This window comes from Lemur catta, chromosome 15 (assembly GCF_020740605.2).
Source record: "Lemur catta isolate mLemCat1 chromosome 15, mLemCat1.pri, whole genome shotgun sequence".
Taxonomy (NCBI): Eukaryota; Metazoa; Chordata; class Mammalia; order Primates; family Lemuridae; genus Lemur; species Lemur catta.
In genome coordinates, this window is record NC_059142.1 from 42,993,797 (window position 1) to 43,012,025 (window position 18,229).

At 42.4% G+C, this 18,229-nt stretch overlaps 1 protein-coding gene, 1 non-coding gene and 1 pseudogene across 3 annotated transcripts in view; all 3 read right to left on the reverse strand.

Moving 5' to 3' along the window:
* The window catches only part of CDC27 (cell division cycle 27), a 60,596-nt gene extending 58,663 nt beyond the window's left edge, over positions 1-1,933 (reverse strand). For both annotated transcript variants that reach the window (XM_045525927.1, XM_045525926.1), the window contains exon 1: positions 1,770-1,933. In XM_045525927.1, coding sequence (XP_045381883.1) covers positions 1,770-1,796 — 27 coding nt within the window. In that variant the 5' untranslated portion in view covers positions 1,797-1,933. The remainder of the gene's footprint in view (positions 1-1,769) is intronic.
* Positions 1,934-3,142: 1,209 nt separating this feature from the next.
* LOC123621320 lies at positions 3,143-3,248 on the reverse strand. Its single transcript, XR_006729057.1, has one exon. It is a non-coding gene; the product is annotated as a U6 spliceosomal RNA (small nuclear RNA).
* A 9,912-nt stretch (positions 3,249-13,160) lies between these two features.
* LOC123621289 lies at positions 13,161-13,291 on the reverse strand (annotated as a pseudogene).
* Between the last annotated feature and the right edge of the window lie 4,938 nt (positions 13,292-18,229).

The following is an 18,229-nucleotide window of genomic DNA, read 5'->3' on the forward strand; positions in this document are numbered from 1 at the left end:
CGCTCTAAATCCCATCTTGAATGGCTCCTTATACTATAAATTACAACCAAAATTCTCACCTAATCAAATCCTAAAACATCTTCCCACCATCCCAAAATCTAATGGACAAAGCCAGTGTGGAAAAAAAGAGGCAAATTTGACCTTTAAGCCTTTAACATATCAAAGAGTATTATTGCAAAGAGTACTTTAAGGAAAAATAGGAAACCTGATGGATACTACTAGGTATACTATGTATACCTAGAAATGGTATACATATTTCTTTTGTTTTCTGTGCTTTTATACAGGTTGAAATTATTATTAAAAAGTGGTTATATGCTATCAATGCAACTAGTTTATCACTTGAGAAGACTTTTGTGGCCAGAGAAGACAAAAGAATCATTCATTATTAAGACAAAAATTATAAGAATATGAAACAGAAATTAAACAACTTGAGTAGTGTCTTATCCATTAATTTCATGTTAAGCCTCAAAAAGTTTTAAAATGGACTCTGAACTAGTAAGAGGAATTTGGATGGAAAGAAATAGCTCTGGCAGAATTGATATAACTTACAAACAGGTAAATTTCCTAAGATAGAATCCTGCATCATATTCATTTAAACACTAATATCTATTACATGTAAAGAGCTGGAGAAGAAGCTAAACTAGGAGAAATGAGTATTTCATGCTGTTTAGAACAATTAAGGAAATACAGAAATAGTGTTGTATTAAAATATTTACTATTTGATACCACAAGTCGATTAAGGGGAATATGAAGTAATTTCTAAAATCAGTTTGCTTTATACTTCAAAATAAAGTCTGCTACTCCAAGACAGCAGTTGATAGAGGTCAACTTTTTTGACCAAGTCAAAGATCATATGGTGGGATGGTCTCTCAGACTGGTCCATTACCAAGGGACAAGAGATGAAGTTTCTTCAGATGTCAACGGGAAAAATGACTTGGCATTGCATCACACACTTAAAATCCAATAGGATTTCTTCTATGCCAACAGAGTACTGTGCCTCAAAGCATACCTTGGTGTGGTCGGGACAGAGAAATGGACAGGAAAATCATTATTTATCTTTCATTTTCTTAACACCTTATAAACATGCACAATAAAATGCTCCCGATCCCTATCACAGGTAATGAAAAAACCCAGATTTGTCCTTTCCTTCTCCTCCCCTTGTATAGGTGCTTGCACCTCAGCACTGAGTCTTGAAGTTGTCTTTTCAAATCATCATTGTCCAGTGGGAAATTCACTGAGAGAAAGGCAACGTGGGCTAGGAAGTCTGTTAGCAAACAGAAATTGGTACGAAAAATATCGATCTCACCCTCCCTCTACCCGCTCACATAAAACAAAAACAAAAGCACCCCCCGCCCTCCAAAACTTGCCCTACCATTATGAACACCATATAAGCTCTGATCAAATGTGCTTCTCAATCATCCTTTAGGCAAGAGAACCCCTGGGGCGTGTTTTCGGCCCCTCATCTCTTAACCCCGGCCAAGCCAGGCCCCTCGACTGACAGGAGGGGCTGGCCAGACATTGGCTCCGACGGAAAAGACGGTATTATCGCCCAATCCCGCTCACCCGAGGGGTAGAAGAAAAGTAGGGCCAGAGGTAACACGGCTTAGGTTGCGGCCAAGCCCTCCTAGGTAAGGAAAGGTAGGCAGGTCCCGGCAGAAGGGGAGGCGGGAGAAGCAGCCGGGCCTAGGCCGCACCAGGCCGCGGAGTGGCCATACGCTGCTTCCCGACCGAGGCTGCGAGCCAAGCCTCGAGAAGGGGATTATCATTACCTGGACGGGTTCCTGCAGCACCGTCATCCTTGAGACTCAGGCCCACTTTCTGCAGTGCCTCAGGCCCCCCCCGTAGCGGCTCCGGCCCGGCCAGCCCCGGCTCATTTAAACTCACCAGCGACCGTTACCGGGGGATGGGGGAGGCCGAGCGATTGCCGAGCACCTCCGAGCGGGACACGGAAATACCCGAAGTGGAGAGATCTGAGCGGAAGCCAGACGGAAAAGCCCGAAAGGGGCCGGAAATACCCGAGGTGCGTCGGCGGAGGAGGTGACAGTTACCGGAAATGATCGAGGACTACCGGAAACTACCGAGTCTGACCGAGCGCGTAGGTTCCTCTTCTGAGCCACGCCTTCACCCGCGCACGCCACGCCCAATCGGCCTCCCTAGACAGGGCCACGCCCAATCGGCAACCAGCAGGCTGGGCGTGTCGTGCGGCAGCTGGAGGGGCGCGTGACGTGGCGGGGCTGGTTTCTCCGTTCGCGGCTCCGCCCTCATGGATTGACTGGTGTGCGGTAGATTAAGTAAAGGGTAGAACACCAGAGTTTGGGGCTGACTTTAATGAATCAAGAAGTATTTGTCTGTTGAGTTTAGATCATTCATCCATTCCAGAAGTACCTACTTTGGGGGAAATCGGAGGAAATTAGGGAGGATGGCCACTCTCCAAAGAAATAAATGGCCTCTGTCCTCAAGGAGATTACGATATATTTAAAGGAAAAGCAGTGTAATAAAGAGTGTTACATTATGTGTTGCCTATTATAAGTGATGTAAAAATTCAGAGGAGAAGGAAATTAATTGGCATTAAGATGAGGAAGCTTTCATGGAAGGAATAAAAGGTTTAAACTGGGCTTTGAAGGATGGGTAGAATTAGAAGAAAAGAAAGTATAGCTTAAGTGAAGGAGGGGAAATAAGATCAGACAGGTAAGAGTTAAGGCATTAAAAGTGGAAATAGTTACTTAGGTAACCAGATCATGAAAAATCTCAAAAGGCAGGTAGACATTTTTTTTTTTTTTTTTTTTTTTATTCTTGATAGCAGAGGCTTTCTGGTGTATTGGAAAGAGGAAGGGATTGGAAATTCAGAGGCCTGGTTTTGTTTTGTCTCTGGCACTGACTAGTTATAGGTCCTTAGGCAAATTACTCTCTGAGCTCCTATTTACTTGTTTTAAAAAAAATGACTAAGATAATTAGATGCATTAACAGATGTGGTTGTGTCTAGCACACATAATAGGCTTTCTCAGATTTCCTTTCTGCCTCTTCGCCCCCCTCCCCCAAAAAGAGTAAACTGGGGAACCATTGACATTTTATTTTTCAGAAGATGAGAAAAACGGGTTTTTATGTGTGTGTGTTTTTTTAATTTATTTTATTTCAGAATATTAAAAATACGGAACGCTCCATGAATTTGCGTGTCATCCTTGCGCAGGGGCCATGCTAATCTTCTCTGTATCGTTCCAATTTTAGATATGTGCTGCCCAAGCGAGCACTGAAAACAGTTTTTGAAAGTTAATTTTCTAGTCAGGACTTCTCTAGGCAAGATGTGGGACTCATATTTACTCTATTGTGTGGAAATTTCCATTTCTGGTTAGCATATTTTATGCAGATGAAATTTACTTAGAATGGGTCACTACCTTCCTTTGGGTTACATTGGAGGGAAGTGTTTTTTTTTTTTTAACACCCCTGACAAAGCTATACTGTATCCTTCTCCACCAGCCATCTCTAGTCACTGCTTTAGTTTCTCTTTTTCTTCTTTTTTGTTGCTTAAGTACTTATAGACCCAAGAAGGAGCTAAAGTGATTTTTGGCTGCCTTGTGCCCTGGTAGCAGGATTATGCTGGGTGGATTAGAGTGGGAATAGACCTTGTCGACCTAAATAAGAAAATTGAGGCAAAATCAATATAGGTAGAGAGTTTATTTGAGCCAAGGTTGAGGACTGCAGCCCAGGAAACACTGGGAAGTGCTCCAGAGTACAAAGGTGGGGCTCAAGTTTTTAAAGAAAAAAGGATGAATCAGGAGAAGGGGCAATTACAAAAGTTGTTTTTCAGGAATTCCCATTGGTTTGCAGAAATAATATTGATTTGTGATTGGCTATACATTATTGAGCTATAGGGTATGAGTTATGGTGTCCAGCATATGGCATTATTAATTTAATTTATGGTTACTTGGTGGTGACACTCAGTCTAGAATCCACATAGCAGACAGCTTCAAAATAATTACTTACCTCAAGGGAGAGTGAGACATGACTGCTATCTGATTTTAATGCCTCTCTAGGTCTGATAATTTAAAGGGGCTTACATTCCCCAGATAAAAAGTTTATTTTCTTTCTCAACTTTTATGCTGACTTGTAGAGTAGCTGCTAGCTATTTAAAGCTTAATTAGTTAAAATCAAATGAAATTTAAAATGAAGTTCTTCACATGCCCTGGTCACATTGTAAGGACTCAGTAGACACATGTGGCTAGTGACTACTATACTGGACAGTCACACAGATATAGAAAATCACCAGTATTGGTTTGACTAGGGCTGAAAGATGCAAGATGGCTTCACTCACATGTGTAGGGCCTCTGTGCTGGCTGTTGGCTGGGTCCCTCAGTTCTCTACATGACCTTTCTCTTCACATTGACCTCTCATCAATCAGTCATCTAGTCCAAGTTTCTTTTTTTTTAAAGCCAGTCAAATTTAGCAGTGGGGAGGTTGAATACCAACTTTAGTGACACTAATGTTAGTAAGTTCTGATAACTCACTACCATTGGACCAGCCGAGCCCCAGTTTCTTGACCTGGTAGCTGGCAGCCAAGTGTGTGAAAATGGAAGCTGTGAAGCCTCTTAGGACTAGGCCTATAAGATAAACACCATCACTTGTTAGTCATAGTAAGATACGGTGCCAGCCAGGATTCACCAGAAGGAGAAATAGACTTCATCTCTTGATGGAAAAAGTGGCAAGTGACACTACAAAAGGCATGTGCATTCAATGGGATCATCAGGCCATCTTTAGAAGCAATCTACCATTACCAGGTATGAGACAAGTGAATCTCATAGTGGGCATGGAAAGAAAGGGATGGGTAAGAGATATTACTCTTAAAATTTCACCCTTTCAAATGAGCACAGTACCCCAGATTTATTCTGATCAATTCAGACTGCAGTAAGACTATTACTTTTATTATCTGGACACTTCTATTGTTGACCAAAAAGGAAGAAGCTGAGGCAAAATTAATATAGAGAGTTTATTTGGGCCAAGGTTGAAGACTGCAGCCTGGGACACACTTCCAAATTGACCTGGGGAGTGCTCCAGAGAACAAAATAGAGGCTCAAGTTTTTAAAGAAAAAAGGACGAATCAAGAGAGGAAAGCAGTTACTAAAGTTCATCAGGAATTCTCATTGGTTTACAGAAATGACATTGGTTAGTGATTGGCTATACATTGTTGTATACAGGACATATTGCATTTTATGGCTACTTGGCCTCAGTTAGTCTAGAGCCTGCATAGCAACTGGCTTAAAGAGGTAATTATTTAACTCAAGGGGGAGTGAGATGTGACTGCTAGTACATTTTAAATGCCTTTTTGGGCCTGATCATTTAAAGGGGCTCACATTCCTCAGATAAAAAGTTTTTTCTTTCTCACTACTCAAGTAGATTAAAGTTGGCCAGGGCAGTAATCCTAGCACTTGGAAGGGTGAGGTGGGAGGATCACTGGAGGCCAGGAGTTCGAGACCAGCCTGAGCAATATAGCAAAAAATAGAAAAATTAGTGGGACATTGTGGCGCACACCTGTAATCCCAGCTACTTGGGAACCTGAGGTGGGAGGATCACTTGAGTCCAGGAGTTTGAGGTTACAGTAATCTATGATGATGCCACTGCACTTTAGCCCAGGAAACAGAGCAAGACCCTATCTCAAAAAGATAATAATAAAAATGAAGTAGAAAGTTATATTTACATTTTTTAGCAGCCACATGACTCTGTTTGTTCATGCTAAACTTGTGGTCATTTTACAAACTAAGCTTCTTTTCAGACAACATGCTGCCAACCCACATCATATACTTGCGCAATGGATTTTTGTAAACCTAAATGTACGACCTTACCACGGAGGATACATAAAGATGATATTTTATGTGTGAAAATGTGTATCTAGAGTCAGCATTTAAAGAGTCTGTGAGGGTTGGCACTCTGGCTCATAGGCTTAGAATTTGCCTAAAGCCTTTTTTTTAACCTAAAAAAGAGCATCTCTTTTCTGTATGTTGTTCATCAGACTGATACAGCTGTTGTGGTTTTCTTCTCATCCACAGCAAGACCATGTTGTTTGAAGCACTCTGAGATGGGGCATTTCAGAGCATCCTTACTTCCTTCTCTGTTCCTGATTGACCTACTTAAACTCATCATCCATCAACCACTTGGGCATCCTCCTGTCTTCCATTATGCAGTATATTTGGCTGGTGAGTGGAGTTGGGTTACAATAAGCATTATTCCAAAAATGATAAATTGTTTCTTCTCCTTAGTCTGTTTCTTAGTCTCCTCATATTCAGTCCAATTTGGAGGCTGCCGTTTAGGGAACAGCTAGATGTGGTACCATTAGCAAGATGCAGGTCCCACTGAAACATAGCTCAGGGTAAGTGAACTCTTCTGAGTTCCTTCAGGCCTCCTTGTGCACACACTTCATTTTGTCCCCATTGCACGAGGTCTTATGTCCTCCTTATCTTACCTGACCTGTGGCTCCTCCCCCTTTCCCCCCTACCGTGTTTCCTCCTCCCTCTTGGCCAAATCATCCCTTTTCTTTGGTTTTTGTAATGACACAGTCTCTTGACTTTCCTCCTACCTCTCTGTTCTTCATCAGTTTCCTTTGCATCCCCTCTGCCAGCCCCTTTAATGTTAGAGTACTTCAGGGGTCTGTTTGGGCCACCTTCTTACCCTACGCCTTCTTCCTAGGCAAACGTCTCCATGCCTGTGGCCTCAGTTCCTCCTCTACAAATTGTCCCCAAAACTTGTATCTCCAGCCAGACTGCTTCTTAGAGCTCCAGACCCAAATGCCTAACTGCCAACTGGACATCTCTATCTGGATGTCTTGCACATACTTTCTTCAGAATGGAATCCCTTATTCTCCATACTTAAAATATTTCCTCTCCCAGTTTAGGACATCACCATCTTTTCCATGGCCCAAACCACAAACCACTCTTTTCCTTTCACCCTCTAGGAGAGGTAAAATTTCTCCTTTACCCTCTTAGGGTTTCTAGCTGTGCTTAAGAATTAAACTGACATTAGACAGATCAACAGTAGAAAAGCACACAAATTTTATTTAATAATTTCTACATGTATATGGGAGCCCTCACAGGAAAAATGAAGACCCTAAGAAGCAGTTATATACCAGATTGGGCAAAGAGTAGCCCATTGTGAAAACGGAACAAAACAAAGGGATCTGGGCTTGGGCAGTTAATTATAGAAAAGTGACTAGGAAGATAAGGGTTAGTTTAAAAAGGTTTGTACAGATTTCTCTCAGCCTCAACTCCCCATCTGTGGTGATAAGAATGGGCCACCTTCACATGGGAGCTTTATCTCTTCCTTTTAGGAAGAAAAAGGAAGGCCAGAGTGCCCTTTTTGCATCTGTTGTTTTTCAAGTGCCTTTGGCTCAAAACGATCAACATGCCGAAGTGGCGTATCTTGGGCATATTTTGATTCTCTACAACCCCAAAATCTAGTTACAAAGACCTACCAATTTTACCTCCTAAATATAATTTCACCTTTCTTCCTTCCTCTAGTCCAACCTACCACCAAAAATAAGTCTGAGCATGTCAGAACTCACCTTCCTAAGCAACCCTTTCACTTGTCTTACCAGGCCCTCCGAGGGTTGGTACCTGCGTCTTTATTCAGACTTATCTCGCCCATCTCCACTTTATAGTCCATACTGTAGCTTCACAGAATTTCTGGACCCACTATTTTGCCTCAGAGGCCTTGCATATACTGCTCTCTCTGTCCAGAACACTCTTAATTCCACTCTTCCCCTGGTTATCCCTGCTGATTTTCCAAATGTGCTTCTTCCAGGCCTTTTCTGGCCCACTGGAATTGGTTGGCTATTCCTGCGGTTGCACTAGTGTTACCAGACTTGTCATTACTCTCATCACCCTTTACTGTAATTACTTATTGAAGTATCCATTTCCTGTCTAGCCTATAAGCTCCATGAGGGCAGAAGCCCTGTCTGCCTTATTCCCTGTGTATTCGCACACCTAGTACAGTGTCTAGTATACAATGGATACTCATTCTTATTTGCTTAATGAATAAATAGAATAAATTCATTATTACAGTAAGCTATGATGATGTCACTGCATTCTAGCCAGGGTGACAGAGACCCTGTCTCAAAAAAAATAAAAAATAAACTCTTTCTGCTCTTATTATTTTTTGTTTTTTGATTGATGTTACAGACTGTTTGTGTCCTCCCCCAAATTCATATATTGAAGCCCTAACACCTGGGGTGGCTGTATTTAGACATGGGGTCACTACGAAAGTAATTAAGGTTAAATGAGGTCATAAAGGTGGAGTCCTGTCTGATGGGATTAGCGTCCTTACAAGAAGAGGCACCAGAAAGCTTGATCTCTCTCTGCGTGTTCACAAAGGGAGGGTCATGTGAGGACACAGGGAGAAAGCTGACATCTACAAGCCAGGAAGAGAGTGCTCACCAAAAACTGATTTGCCAGCACCTTGATCATGGATTTCCAGCTTCTGTGAGAAAACAAATTTTTGTTATTCAAGCCACCCAGTCTGTGGTATTTTGTTATAGGAGCCCAGGCAGACTCCTATTTATGTCTTCTCTTCCTAAGGAAAGGGCCAAATCTTATGTTTCTCTATATTGTTCTTTGAAAAGCATCACATGATGCTTAAAAAATAATTGAGTGATTAACATGGAAGCCTTTATGCATATTACTCCTTCTTCCTAAAATATTTTTCCCTTACTCTTTTTATTTTATTTATTTATTTGAGACAGAGTCTCACTCTGTTGCCTGGGCTTGAGTACCATGGTGTCAGACTAGCTCACAGCAACCTCAAAATCCTGGGCTCAAGCAATCCTCCTGCCTCAGCCTCCCGAGTAGCTGGGACTACATACAGGCAAGTACCACCACACCAGGCTAATTTTTTCTATTTTTAGTAGAGACGAGGGTCTCACTCTTGCTCAGGCTGGTCTCAAACTCCTAGCTCAAGCAATCCTTCTGCCTCGGCCTCCCAGAATGCTAGGATTACAGGTGTGAGCCACCGCACCCTGGCCCTCTCTTATTCTTTGACCAGCCAAATTCTACTCATCCTTCAAGTCTTAGCCTCAATATCACATCCTCAGAATAGTCCCTGTCCTACATAATCTAAATTATCAGCATCTTTGCTCTTTTCTTTCATAGCATGTATGGTAATTTTTATTAGGTTTCTTTAATATTAATATAAGCTCCATGAAGGTAGGGACCTTGGCTTACCATGATGTCCCTATCACCTACCACAGTGCCTTGTACAAATATTATAAATATATTAAAATATTATAAATATATAAATCTTTTTGGAATATTTCATTGAATGACTTGACCACTTAATTTTATCTCATTGATCTAAACTTGATGCTTTTTGACTTCCCCTTTCTAGACTCAGAGAACATACTGGTCTTGCCTATAAGTCTTTAAGGGATTTATTTTGTTTTGTTTTTGTGTTTTCTTTTTTTAGTTCTTCTTTTTTTCTCTTTTGTTTTTTGGTTTTCTTTTAGTCCTTCAGGGATTTACAGTCATGGCAGTATTCGAAGTTTTGAGGCTAATCAGAAAACGCATCTTGGTCTCTTGGTTGAGAGGTCTGAGATGTGCTAAACGGCCTATGGCTAGGAGGGCCAGGACTGACTCAAAGACACAGGGAAAGAAACTACCTGGGTCCCAACTTATTGTGGTTCCACTGACAATTTTTTGTCTTTGCCATGCTGTGAAAGCCATATAGATTCAGTATAAATTGTATTTTGAGTACTCAAACAACCTTTTTATTTTTCACTTTCAGTACAGTATTTAATAAATTACATGAGATATTCAATACTTTATTACAAAATAGACTTTGCATTAGATGGTTTTGCCCGACTGTAGGCTAAGTGTCCTGAGCATGTTTAAGATAGGCTTGGCTAAGCTATGATGTTCAATAGGTTAGGTGTATTTTTTTTCTGAGACAGAGTCTCACTCTGTTGCTTGGACTAGAGTGCCGTGGCATCAGCCTAGCTCACAGCAACCTCAAACTCCTGGGCTCAAGCAATCTTTCTGCCTCACGAGCAGCTGGGACTACAGGCATGTGCCACCATGCCTGGCTAATTTTTTCTATATATTTTTAGTTGTCCAGATAATTTCTTTGTATTTTTAGTAGAGACGGGGTCTCGAACTCCTGAGCTCAAACGATCTGCCCGCCTCGGCCTCCCAGAGTGCTAAGATTACAGGCATGAGCAGGTTAGGTGTATTAAATGCATTTTTGACTTATGATATTTTAACTTATGATGGGTTTACTGGGAGGCTAGGAGCACCTGTAGTAAAGGCAGGGACTATATGCAAATTAGCTTGCTTGCAGTAGAGGCTGAATATGCTTGGTTGAAATGGTGGTGTTGGGAGAACTGATAAAAACCTCTGAGTTCCAGGCTGATAACTTTAGATTTGACAAAATAGACCCAAGGAACTGCTGGTGATGATTGAGCTGGGGAGTTACTCATGAGAATGGAATTTGAGAAAGATTATGCTAACAGCTGAGGATTATGTGAATTGGAAGAGAGAGAGACTAGGGGCTGGGAATGCGGCAGAGAGGCTGTTAGGGAGTCTGGGCAGCTCTAAATTTCCATTATTCTAGGATCCTAGATGGTTGAATCTGAAAAAAAGATGGAAAATTAAAATAGTTCTGAGCTACTAATTTAAAACAAGAAATATCATTGTCCAATTCCTTCTCCTGAAGGCATTCAGATTCTAACCAGAAGACTGCTTGCTAAATACAGACTTAGAACCAAAAGAGTAAATTGAATGATCTTACTGGCTATTGTCTTTTTTTCCTCAGAAAGGACATATATGCCTGACTGCTAGATAAAAACATATCTGTATCATCTTGAGTGGACGCTCACCAAAGAAGAGGTTTTTTGTTCTCCCTTTTCTAGCTAGGTTCTAGGCGGATGTTCATTCTTTTCTAGATAAGTTGCAGAGTAATTTGATTAAACACAGACTTGATTATATGCTAGTATTGAGTATGCACCATAGTTGCCTTGGTTAGACTTTGTTGTTTGTTTGTATGTGTTACAAGTACAATCTGGGGGATAGAGGATGTGCAAAACAGCCCATGGCCTGGGTTTACTTAGATGAGAAATGTCCAAAGGTCAGTTGAACATGTGAAGCTTGAACAATTTGAGAAAGAACTTGGGACTGGAAATATAGATTTTTCAGGCAGAAGTAAGCACACTCTTTTTTTGTTTATGTAATGCCTTGTAAAATCTTTGCGAGCGTATTCAGCATCATATTAAAATTATGTATTTATATATTTACATCCTCTGCACCTAGACAGTGAGCTCCTTGGGGCTGGGCATGGCCTCTTATTCATCTTAGTAAAAGTACCTGCATACTGTAGGTGCTCAGTAAGTGTTAGTTGAACAAATGAATGAGAGTAATCTGGATAAAGGAGATAAAGGAGAGGAGGGTCAGTGGCAGAACTTTGTTGTTATAAGTACAGCGGGGAAGGCCCAGAGAGAAGAACACTGGATCTAGCCACAGGGAGGTCACTGGTGTTGTGCTAGGGAGGAAGTCAGAATTCAAGAAGTAAAAGAGGAAGGTGGCGGAAAGGGAAACCGAGAAAAGAGAAGCATCTTTAGCATCAAAAACACATCCTCAAATGCTGAGAAAAAGTGCCTGCTAAGGCTTTGAGTCTCTTTTTGCTTAATGAGAGCTACCCGTGCTGTGGGTGGCAGGCCATCTCTTTCACTGATGCCTCCTTGGGGGCCAGGCTACTGCCTGAGAGAACCCCTGTCAGCCCTACCAGCTCCCACTGTTGCCTTGGAGTAGCGTCCTGGGTTCTAGTCTCAGGTCTGCCATGACTCACAGTGTAATCTTGTGCAAGTCACTCCCTTCTCTCTGGGCCTCTAAAGTCCCTTGCAGCTGTCAGCATAGCAGGGACAATGTAGTCTGGATGACTGGTGAGGATTTTAACTTGCTCTCTGCTGCTTTGCAACTATTTATCTCTTTGCCAAACACCAGCTGTCCTGCCCTCTGCTTTAGACCCTTAGGCGGATTCTAACCCACCTATCGTGGGGCCCCTCCCACTGTCCTCTTCACAGAATTCAGTTCACAGGTATGTCGCTAGGCAGCACTGCCTTGATTGCAGCACAGAAATGAATTTCGACCATTTAAACTGACTGTTGAGTGATTAGGCCAAACATGTAGAATTCTCTACCTATGCTAAAGCAGCCGAGGAAATGAAGTTTGAGGGCTAGTTTTACCGTGGTCCATGAAATTGAATTTTAGACACCTTTCCCTTCCTTTTCTGCCTTCATCTTTGGTGTTCTGGACCTTAAGGGTCTTTGAGCCTTCAGGTTATTCATTGCTTTATTTCTCTCTCTTTTGTGGGAAGGAATCATATTTCATATATATACATACACACACACACAAACACGCACACACACAGAGGACTGGGTTGATCATTCTCCAGATTTATGGCCTTATTTCCATGTAAGATCTCTCTTGTATAATTGCTTATTTATTCCTTTTTGTCTCATTGCTGTATCCTTCCAAACCACAGCCACCATGGGCAATCATGGGATATTTTTAATGTGTGTTTTTTTGCTTGTGTGTGTTCTTGAATAATGGAAAATGCTTCAAGTAGGCATATAGTTTAAAAATTTTTAATAATATTTAACCCAAGATACCCAAAATATTATCTCAAGTTGTAACCAATGTAAAAAATTACTAATGAGATATATTACATTCTTTTTTTGTACTTCAAAATCTAGAGCATATTTTACTCTTATACCATATCTCAATTGGGATGCTAAATTTTTATCAGAAACACTTAATCTATATTTAGATTTCATAAAATTCACAGTTGAAAAAGTAGAGTCAGCCAGGCATGGTGTCACGTGCCTGTAGTCCCAGCTACTTGGGAGGCTGAGGTAGGACGACCCCTTGAGCTCAAGAGTTCGAGGCTGCAGTGAACTATAATCACCCCACTGCACTACAGCCTGGACAGCCTAGGTGACAAAGTGAGATCCCTGTCTCAAAAAAAAAAAAAAAGTAAAAAGAAAAAGTAGATTCATATACCTAAGTTGTTCCAAACATACTTAAAAGTTTTCCAATAACTCAAGTGCCAAAACAATTTTTTCCTTTAATATTTACATGAAATTGACAAAACTGCTTCATTTATTTTAGAAGAATTGACTTGACTTTGAAGCAAAAGCATATCAGTTTCAAAACTACATCTGCCCTAGTTAAGAAAATTCACTGACTCTTGTGTCAACTCAGTATTATTAAATTGATAAGAACAGAAACTACACTTGATCTTAGCCAAAAGGCCAAGAAGCAATAACTCAGTATTATTAACAGGAAATTCAAAGGGGTAGTGTATAAGCTGAAAAAGCAACTCTAAATTTATTTCAACAAAATAAATATCCAAATATTCTTTAAACTTTTCTTGTTATTTTTGCAGCCAATTTACATAGTGCTGTTGATTACAATTAAAATCTCCTACATACTTACGTTAGAAGAATGTGTATTTGCCTTATGAAAGGTTTCAATTTTAGCATAAATTCTTGTACCTGTCTAGCTAAGATGCATATAAGTGTTTTCTTTCCTTGGAGCTTTGATTTTAGCTCATTCGTATGCAGTGAGATTATATGCGTGTCTTCTTAATTTATAGAAATGTTATTGTGCTTTATATCTCAGTGAGTTTGCTACTTATCATGATGTTTCTCCTGTGTGCACATCTGATTCTTTGCTTCTAACTGCTGCACACTCCTTCATGGTGCAGGCTCACATCTTATCTAGGCATTCTTCCAGAGATGGAGAACCAGATCGCGTCCAATCCTTGCCACCACAAATCATGCTGCAGTGAACATTGTTATTCATGTCCCTTACAAACTCACATGAGATTTATTTCAGCTATATATTTAGCTTGATTGCCCTTCTAGACCAGAAGGCATTTTTACTTCTATTCTCCATATCTCTTAGCTTTCTTTTATATAGTTTCTAATTTTTTGCCTTTCTCTACCCCCACCCCCTTTCTGGGAGATATTTTCTCTCCCTCTCTCTCTCTCTCTCTCTGTCTCTTCCTAGCCACTAGACAACCAGGGAGATAGTCTCTCTTTTGTCTTTCAGTTCCCTAATTTGTTTCGCAGCTGTGTCCATTCTCATACTTTTCAGATCAATTGTGTGCTCTATTTTAGCGATTCATTTTTCATACCTAACATATGTGCTTGTTTTTTTAAAGCTTTTTTTTTAATTATTTCAACTGTAACACTTTTCAAATAGTTGGCATTTTTGTATGGTTCTTTCTGTTTCCTTTTTTCATGTCATATTGGTAATATTTTCCTTTATCTGTTGGCATGCGTATTAGGCTACTTTTTAAATCTTGGTCTGTCTGTTGTATTTCTATTTAAGGTACAATCTGTAGTCAAGTAAATTGTATCTTTTTGAATTAGTTGTGCTCCTCACCTTTCATTATTTTGTCCTTGGGCATGTAGTTTGCTCTGTCCAGCAGTGCCTACCGGTGCCACTGAGCTCAGAGATTGAGGATGGGAGTGAATGAGCCCCCAAACTGAGAACCACAGGCACCAAAACTCCCAAGTCAGTCAGGCCCAATCACAAAATAGCTTCTTATGTCAGGGCTTCACCCTTTCCCCACCAGGGAGAAGCAGCCTTAGGGGGAGGCACTTTTTAGATTGCAGTTCACATGCCCTGAATTAGAGGAGTAAGGAGGGGAAATATCTGTCCAAAGTTAGGTTGCCCCCCGGCCTGTTTTTATCAGCTCCTCACAAGCACGGGGCATCTTCAGTGCCTTGCTGTTACCCTTAGCAACACCTGGACCACAGTTTGCATCACATCACATCATGGCAGGTGAGGAAGTAGTACTGTTTGTTCCAAGACAGTGGTGGAGGAAAAGAGAGATCAGAACCCTCCCCCACTTTTCTTTTTTTAAATCATTCCACAGCTGTGCCTGGCCACCTCCTGGCCCTAATTAAAGCCACCTTTCACACACACACACACACACACACACACACACACACACACACACACAAACACACACACACACACACCCCCAATTCAAAACAAGGCCCTCCTCTTCACCCAAGGAGTTTCTCACAGTTTTCTTCATTTCTTGGTATTTTCTCTTAGTCATTCTTTTGAGATTGGCCTTGGGAAAGGGAGCAATGGTCACACTAGTTCATTCAAACAGGATCCAAGCTTAAGGATTTTGAGCACTTGCTGTGTGCTATGAGCATGCCACTTGTATTAACTCATTTACTCCTCATAACCACCCTATGTAGTTATATTAGCAGCCCTGTTTTACAGATGAGAAAACTGAGGCATAAAGAAGTTAACTAGGCCGGGCACGATGGCTCACGCCTGTAATCCTAGCACTCTGGGAGGCCGAGGTGGGCGGATCGTTTGAGGTCAGGAGTTCGAGACCAGCCTGAGCAAGAGCAAGACCCGTCTGTACTAAAAATAGAAAGAAATTAGCTGGACAACTAAAAATATATAGAAAAAATTAGACGGGCACGGTGACACATGCTTGTAGTCCCAGCTACTCAGGAGGCTGAGGCAGAAGGATTGCTTGAGCCCAGGAGTTTGAGGTTGCTGTGAGCTAGGATGACACCACGGCACTCTAGCCTGGGCAACAGAGTGAGACTCTGTCTCAAAAAAAGAAAAAAAAAAAGACCAAAAAAAAAAAAAAAGGTTAAGAAGTTAACTAAATTGCCCAAGGAATTAACTGAGTCAGGACTCTAACCCAGGCAGCCTGGCTCTTGAGTGGACCTTTTTAACCTCTGCCTTGCAGTGAAGTCCAGATTACCCAGTGCTCTCTGTGGGGATAGATTAACATAGTGTTGGCCAGGGCATTGCCCCATGATGCCAGGCTGATGAGACATTGGCCAGAAGAGAGGAGGGAGGGTGACAAGGACAAGGCATTAAAAGCCAGGTCTGCTGTCAGCAGCAGTTGATCCCAGGCAGGAGTCTCTAGCAGATCTCTCTCAGGGCAGGACACAGGCCCTGCGTGGTCAGAGTTAAAGGGAGGAGGAAGAGGAGTGTTTGTGAGCCCATCCCATATGAGGGCTGATGTCAGTTCTCTGTGCTTTTGTCTCTGAATTTGACATCTCATGTAAACTGGTTGGTGTGAAATTCTATCCTCTGTTTTCAACCCATTGAATTTGAAGTCCCTCCAATGGGAGCATCTGGGTGGCTTGGAGCAGCTCTGGCTCAGGAACCACTAGGTGCTTCCCAGAGAACCACTGGTGCTTCCTCAGCTGCCAGAACCCACTGCCATACTTGTGTCTTCACGCTTCCACATCTCCTTCTTGCCTTTTCTCTGATTCGTCAACACGTGTTCGAGGGCAAATCTCTGTCGTAGGCCCTGTGCAAGATAATCCAGATGGACAAGATCTGCAGGGGAAACCTCTGACTCTGGTTACTGGGCTCTAATGAACTGTGAGCATCAGGAGTTTTAGTAAAAACAAGGCCAGTGCTCCGTATCTTGATTATTCATCCGTTGCTCTTTCTCTGAAACCACAGCTCTCCTCTAGTTGCTTCTGAGGTGCCAGGCACTTTTTTCACTGGGGTTGCTGAAAGAGAATCAGAAACTGATTTGAGCTGGGGTGCCTGTGGCCCAAGGTTTCAGGCAGGCAGGCTCCTCCTCTGAGTGTTTGCTGACACGCAGGCTGCCTGGCCCGAGGGACCAGCCATATGCTTGCTGAGCTGCAAATATTTTACACTGTGGGTTCCAGCTGCTGCCCTTCCCCCTCTTCCCTTTCTTTCCTCCTCTGCCACATTCCTAAACCCACACCTTACAACCCCTTAGCCACTGCCACATTGCCTTGTCCCTCCCTCATGAGGACCTCTGTCTGGAGTTCCTTCGGGAAAATCTCAGAAGCCTGAACACACCTCTAGTTTCATCTGCCTGGCAAAGCAAAGTGAGATGCACATCTGTGAATGTTTCCTGTGCGCCAGAGCTTGTTTGCAGTGCCTTATTTACATTATTCCATACAAAGCTCATAAAAGGAAATGTTTACCGTCAGAAGTCCTCAGGCTACTCAGCCCGCCATTAGAAAGTGACAAAACCAGGCTTCAGACCTATCATTGCCTGTCTCCAAAGTCCCCACTGTTTTGTGATTTTGGATGTTTTTAGAGCCCCCTTCACCTTCCCCAGCTTTCTAACCTCGTAGCCCTGTTCCCATCTAGACTTGATATTTTGCTGCTTCTTAGAATTTAATAAACAAATAAGTAAATAATAAAGGAAATAAAAGGAAAGAACAGCCTTTTGAGGATCATACTTCTTTCTATCATAGAATGACTAGAATTATAGGCTTGTTTTTTAAGGGGACATATTTCATTCAATGGTTATTTAAAAAGTTTTAAAGCATGGAACCATGTCTTAGAAAATGATCGTGGGAACTCCAGTGTGTGAAACACGCAGGTGTGGTGCTGACTGAAGCGACGGTCGGGGAGGGAGCGCCAAGACCTGGGCTCTCAGTGTCCCTTGCAGCCGGAAGCATGTCGGTGGAGTCTTAGGATTCTGTTGAACTTTGAAAGCTCCTGATTATCTTTCTTTCTTTTTCTATTTTTATTTCAGCATATTATGGGGGTACAAAAGTTTAGGTTATGTATATTGCCCTTGCCCTCCCCACTCCCCCACCCCCCCATTATCTTTCATTTTAGAGATAAGCGGGCTGAGGCCCTGAGAGGGGAAGTGGCTGGCAACGTCAGGACTAGTGCCCGGTCTTCCAGCTTCTATCAGGAGCTTTCTACAGAAATCCCAGTTTGTGTAATCTCTGCGCAAGCCCCACAGGACGTCTAGTCTAGGAAGGGGTGCCGGTGGAGGCAGAGGGAGGAGGGGCTGGGCTTCCTCTGTTTGTCTTTCCTTATTACCAACAACCCCCATGAGGGATGAGATAGGTCAGGGAGGGGACTGACAGGGAATACAGAAAGGTGCAAGCAGAGGTACAAGGCAGCGGGTGACAAGGGATCAGCTTTGATAGGCTAGAAGGAAGAGTGGTGAGTCAGAAGATAAGGGGACAGGGGTGAGGCAAAAACAGCCAAGGAACTGCCATCCCAGCTCAGGACCAGGACTGACCTAGGGTCTTGTTCTAGTGTCCCCTTGGGCAAGTCCTGGCCCCTTTGCCTGCCTCAGTTTCCTTGAAAGCTTCCCTGCCCACCGGCGGCGCGCACAGGTGTGGCTGGAGGAGGGGCAGTGTGGCTAGGACAGCGCAGCACACGGGAGGGCAGACTTAGCTGGCCTGGCTCTGCCTGTAAAT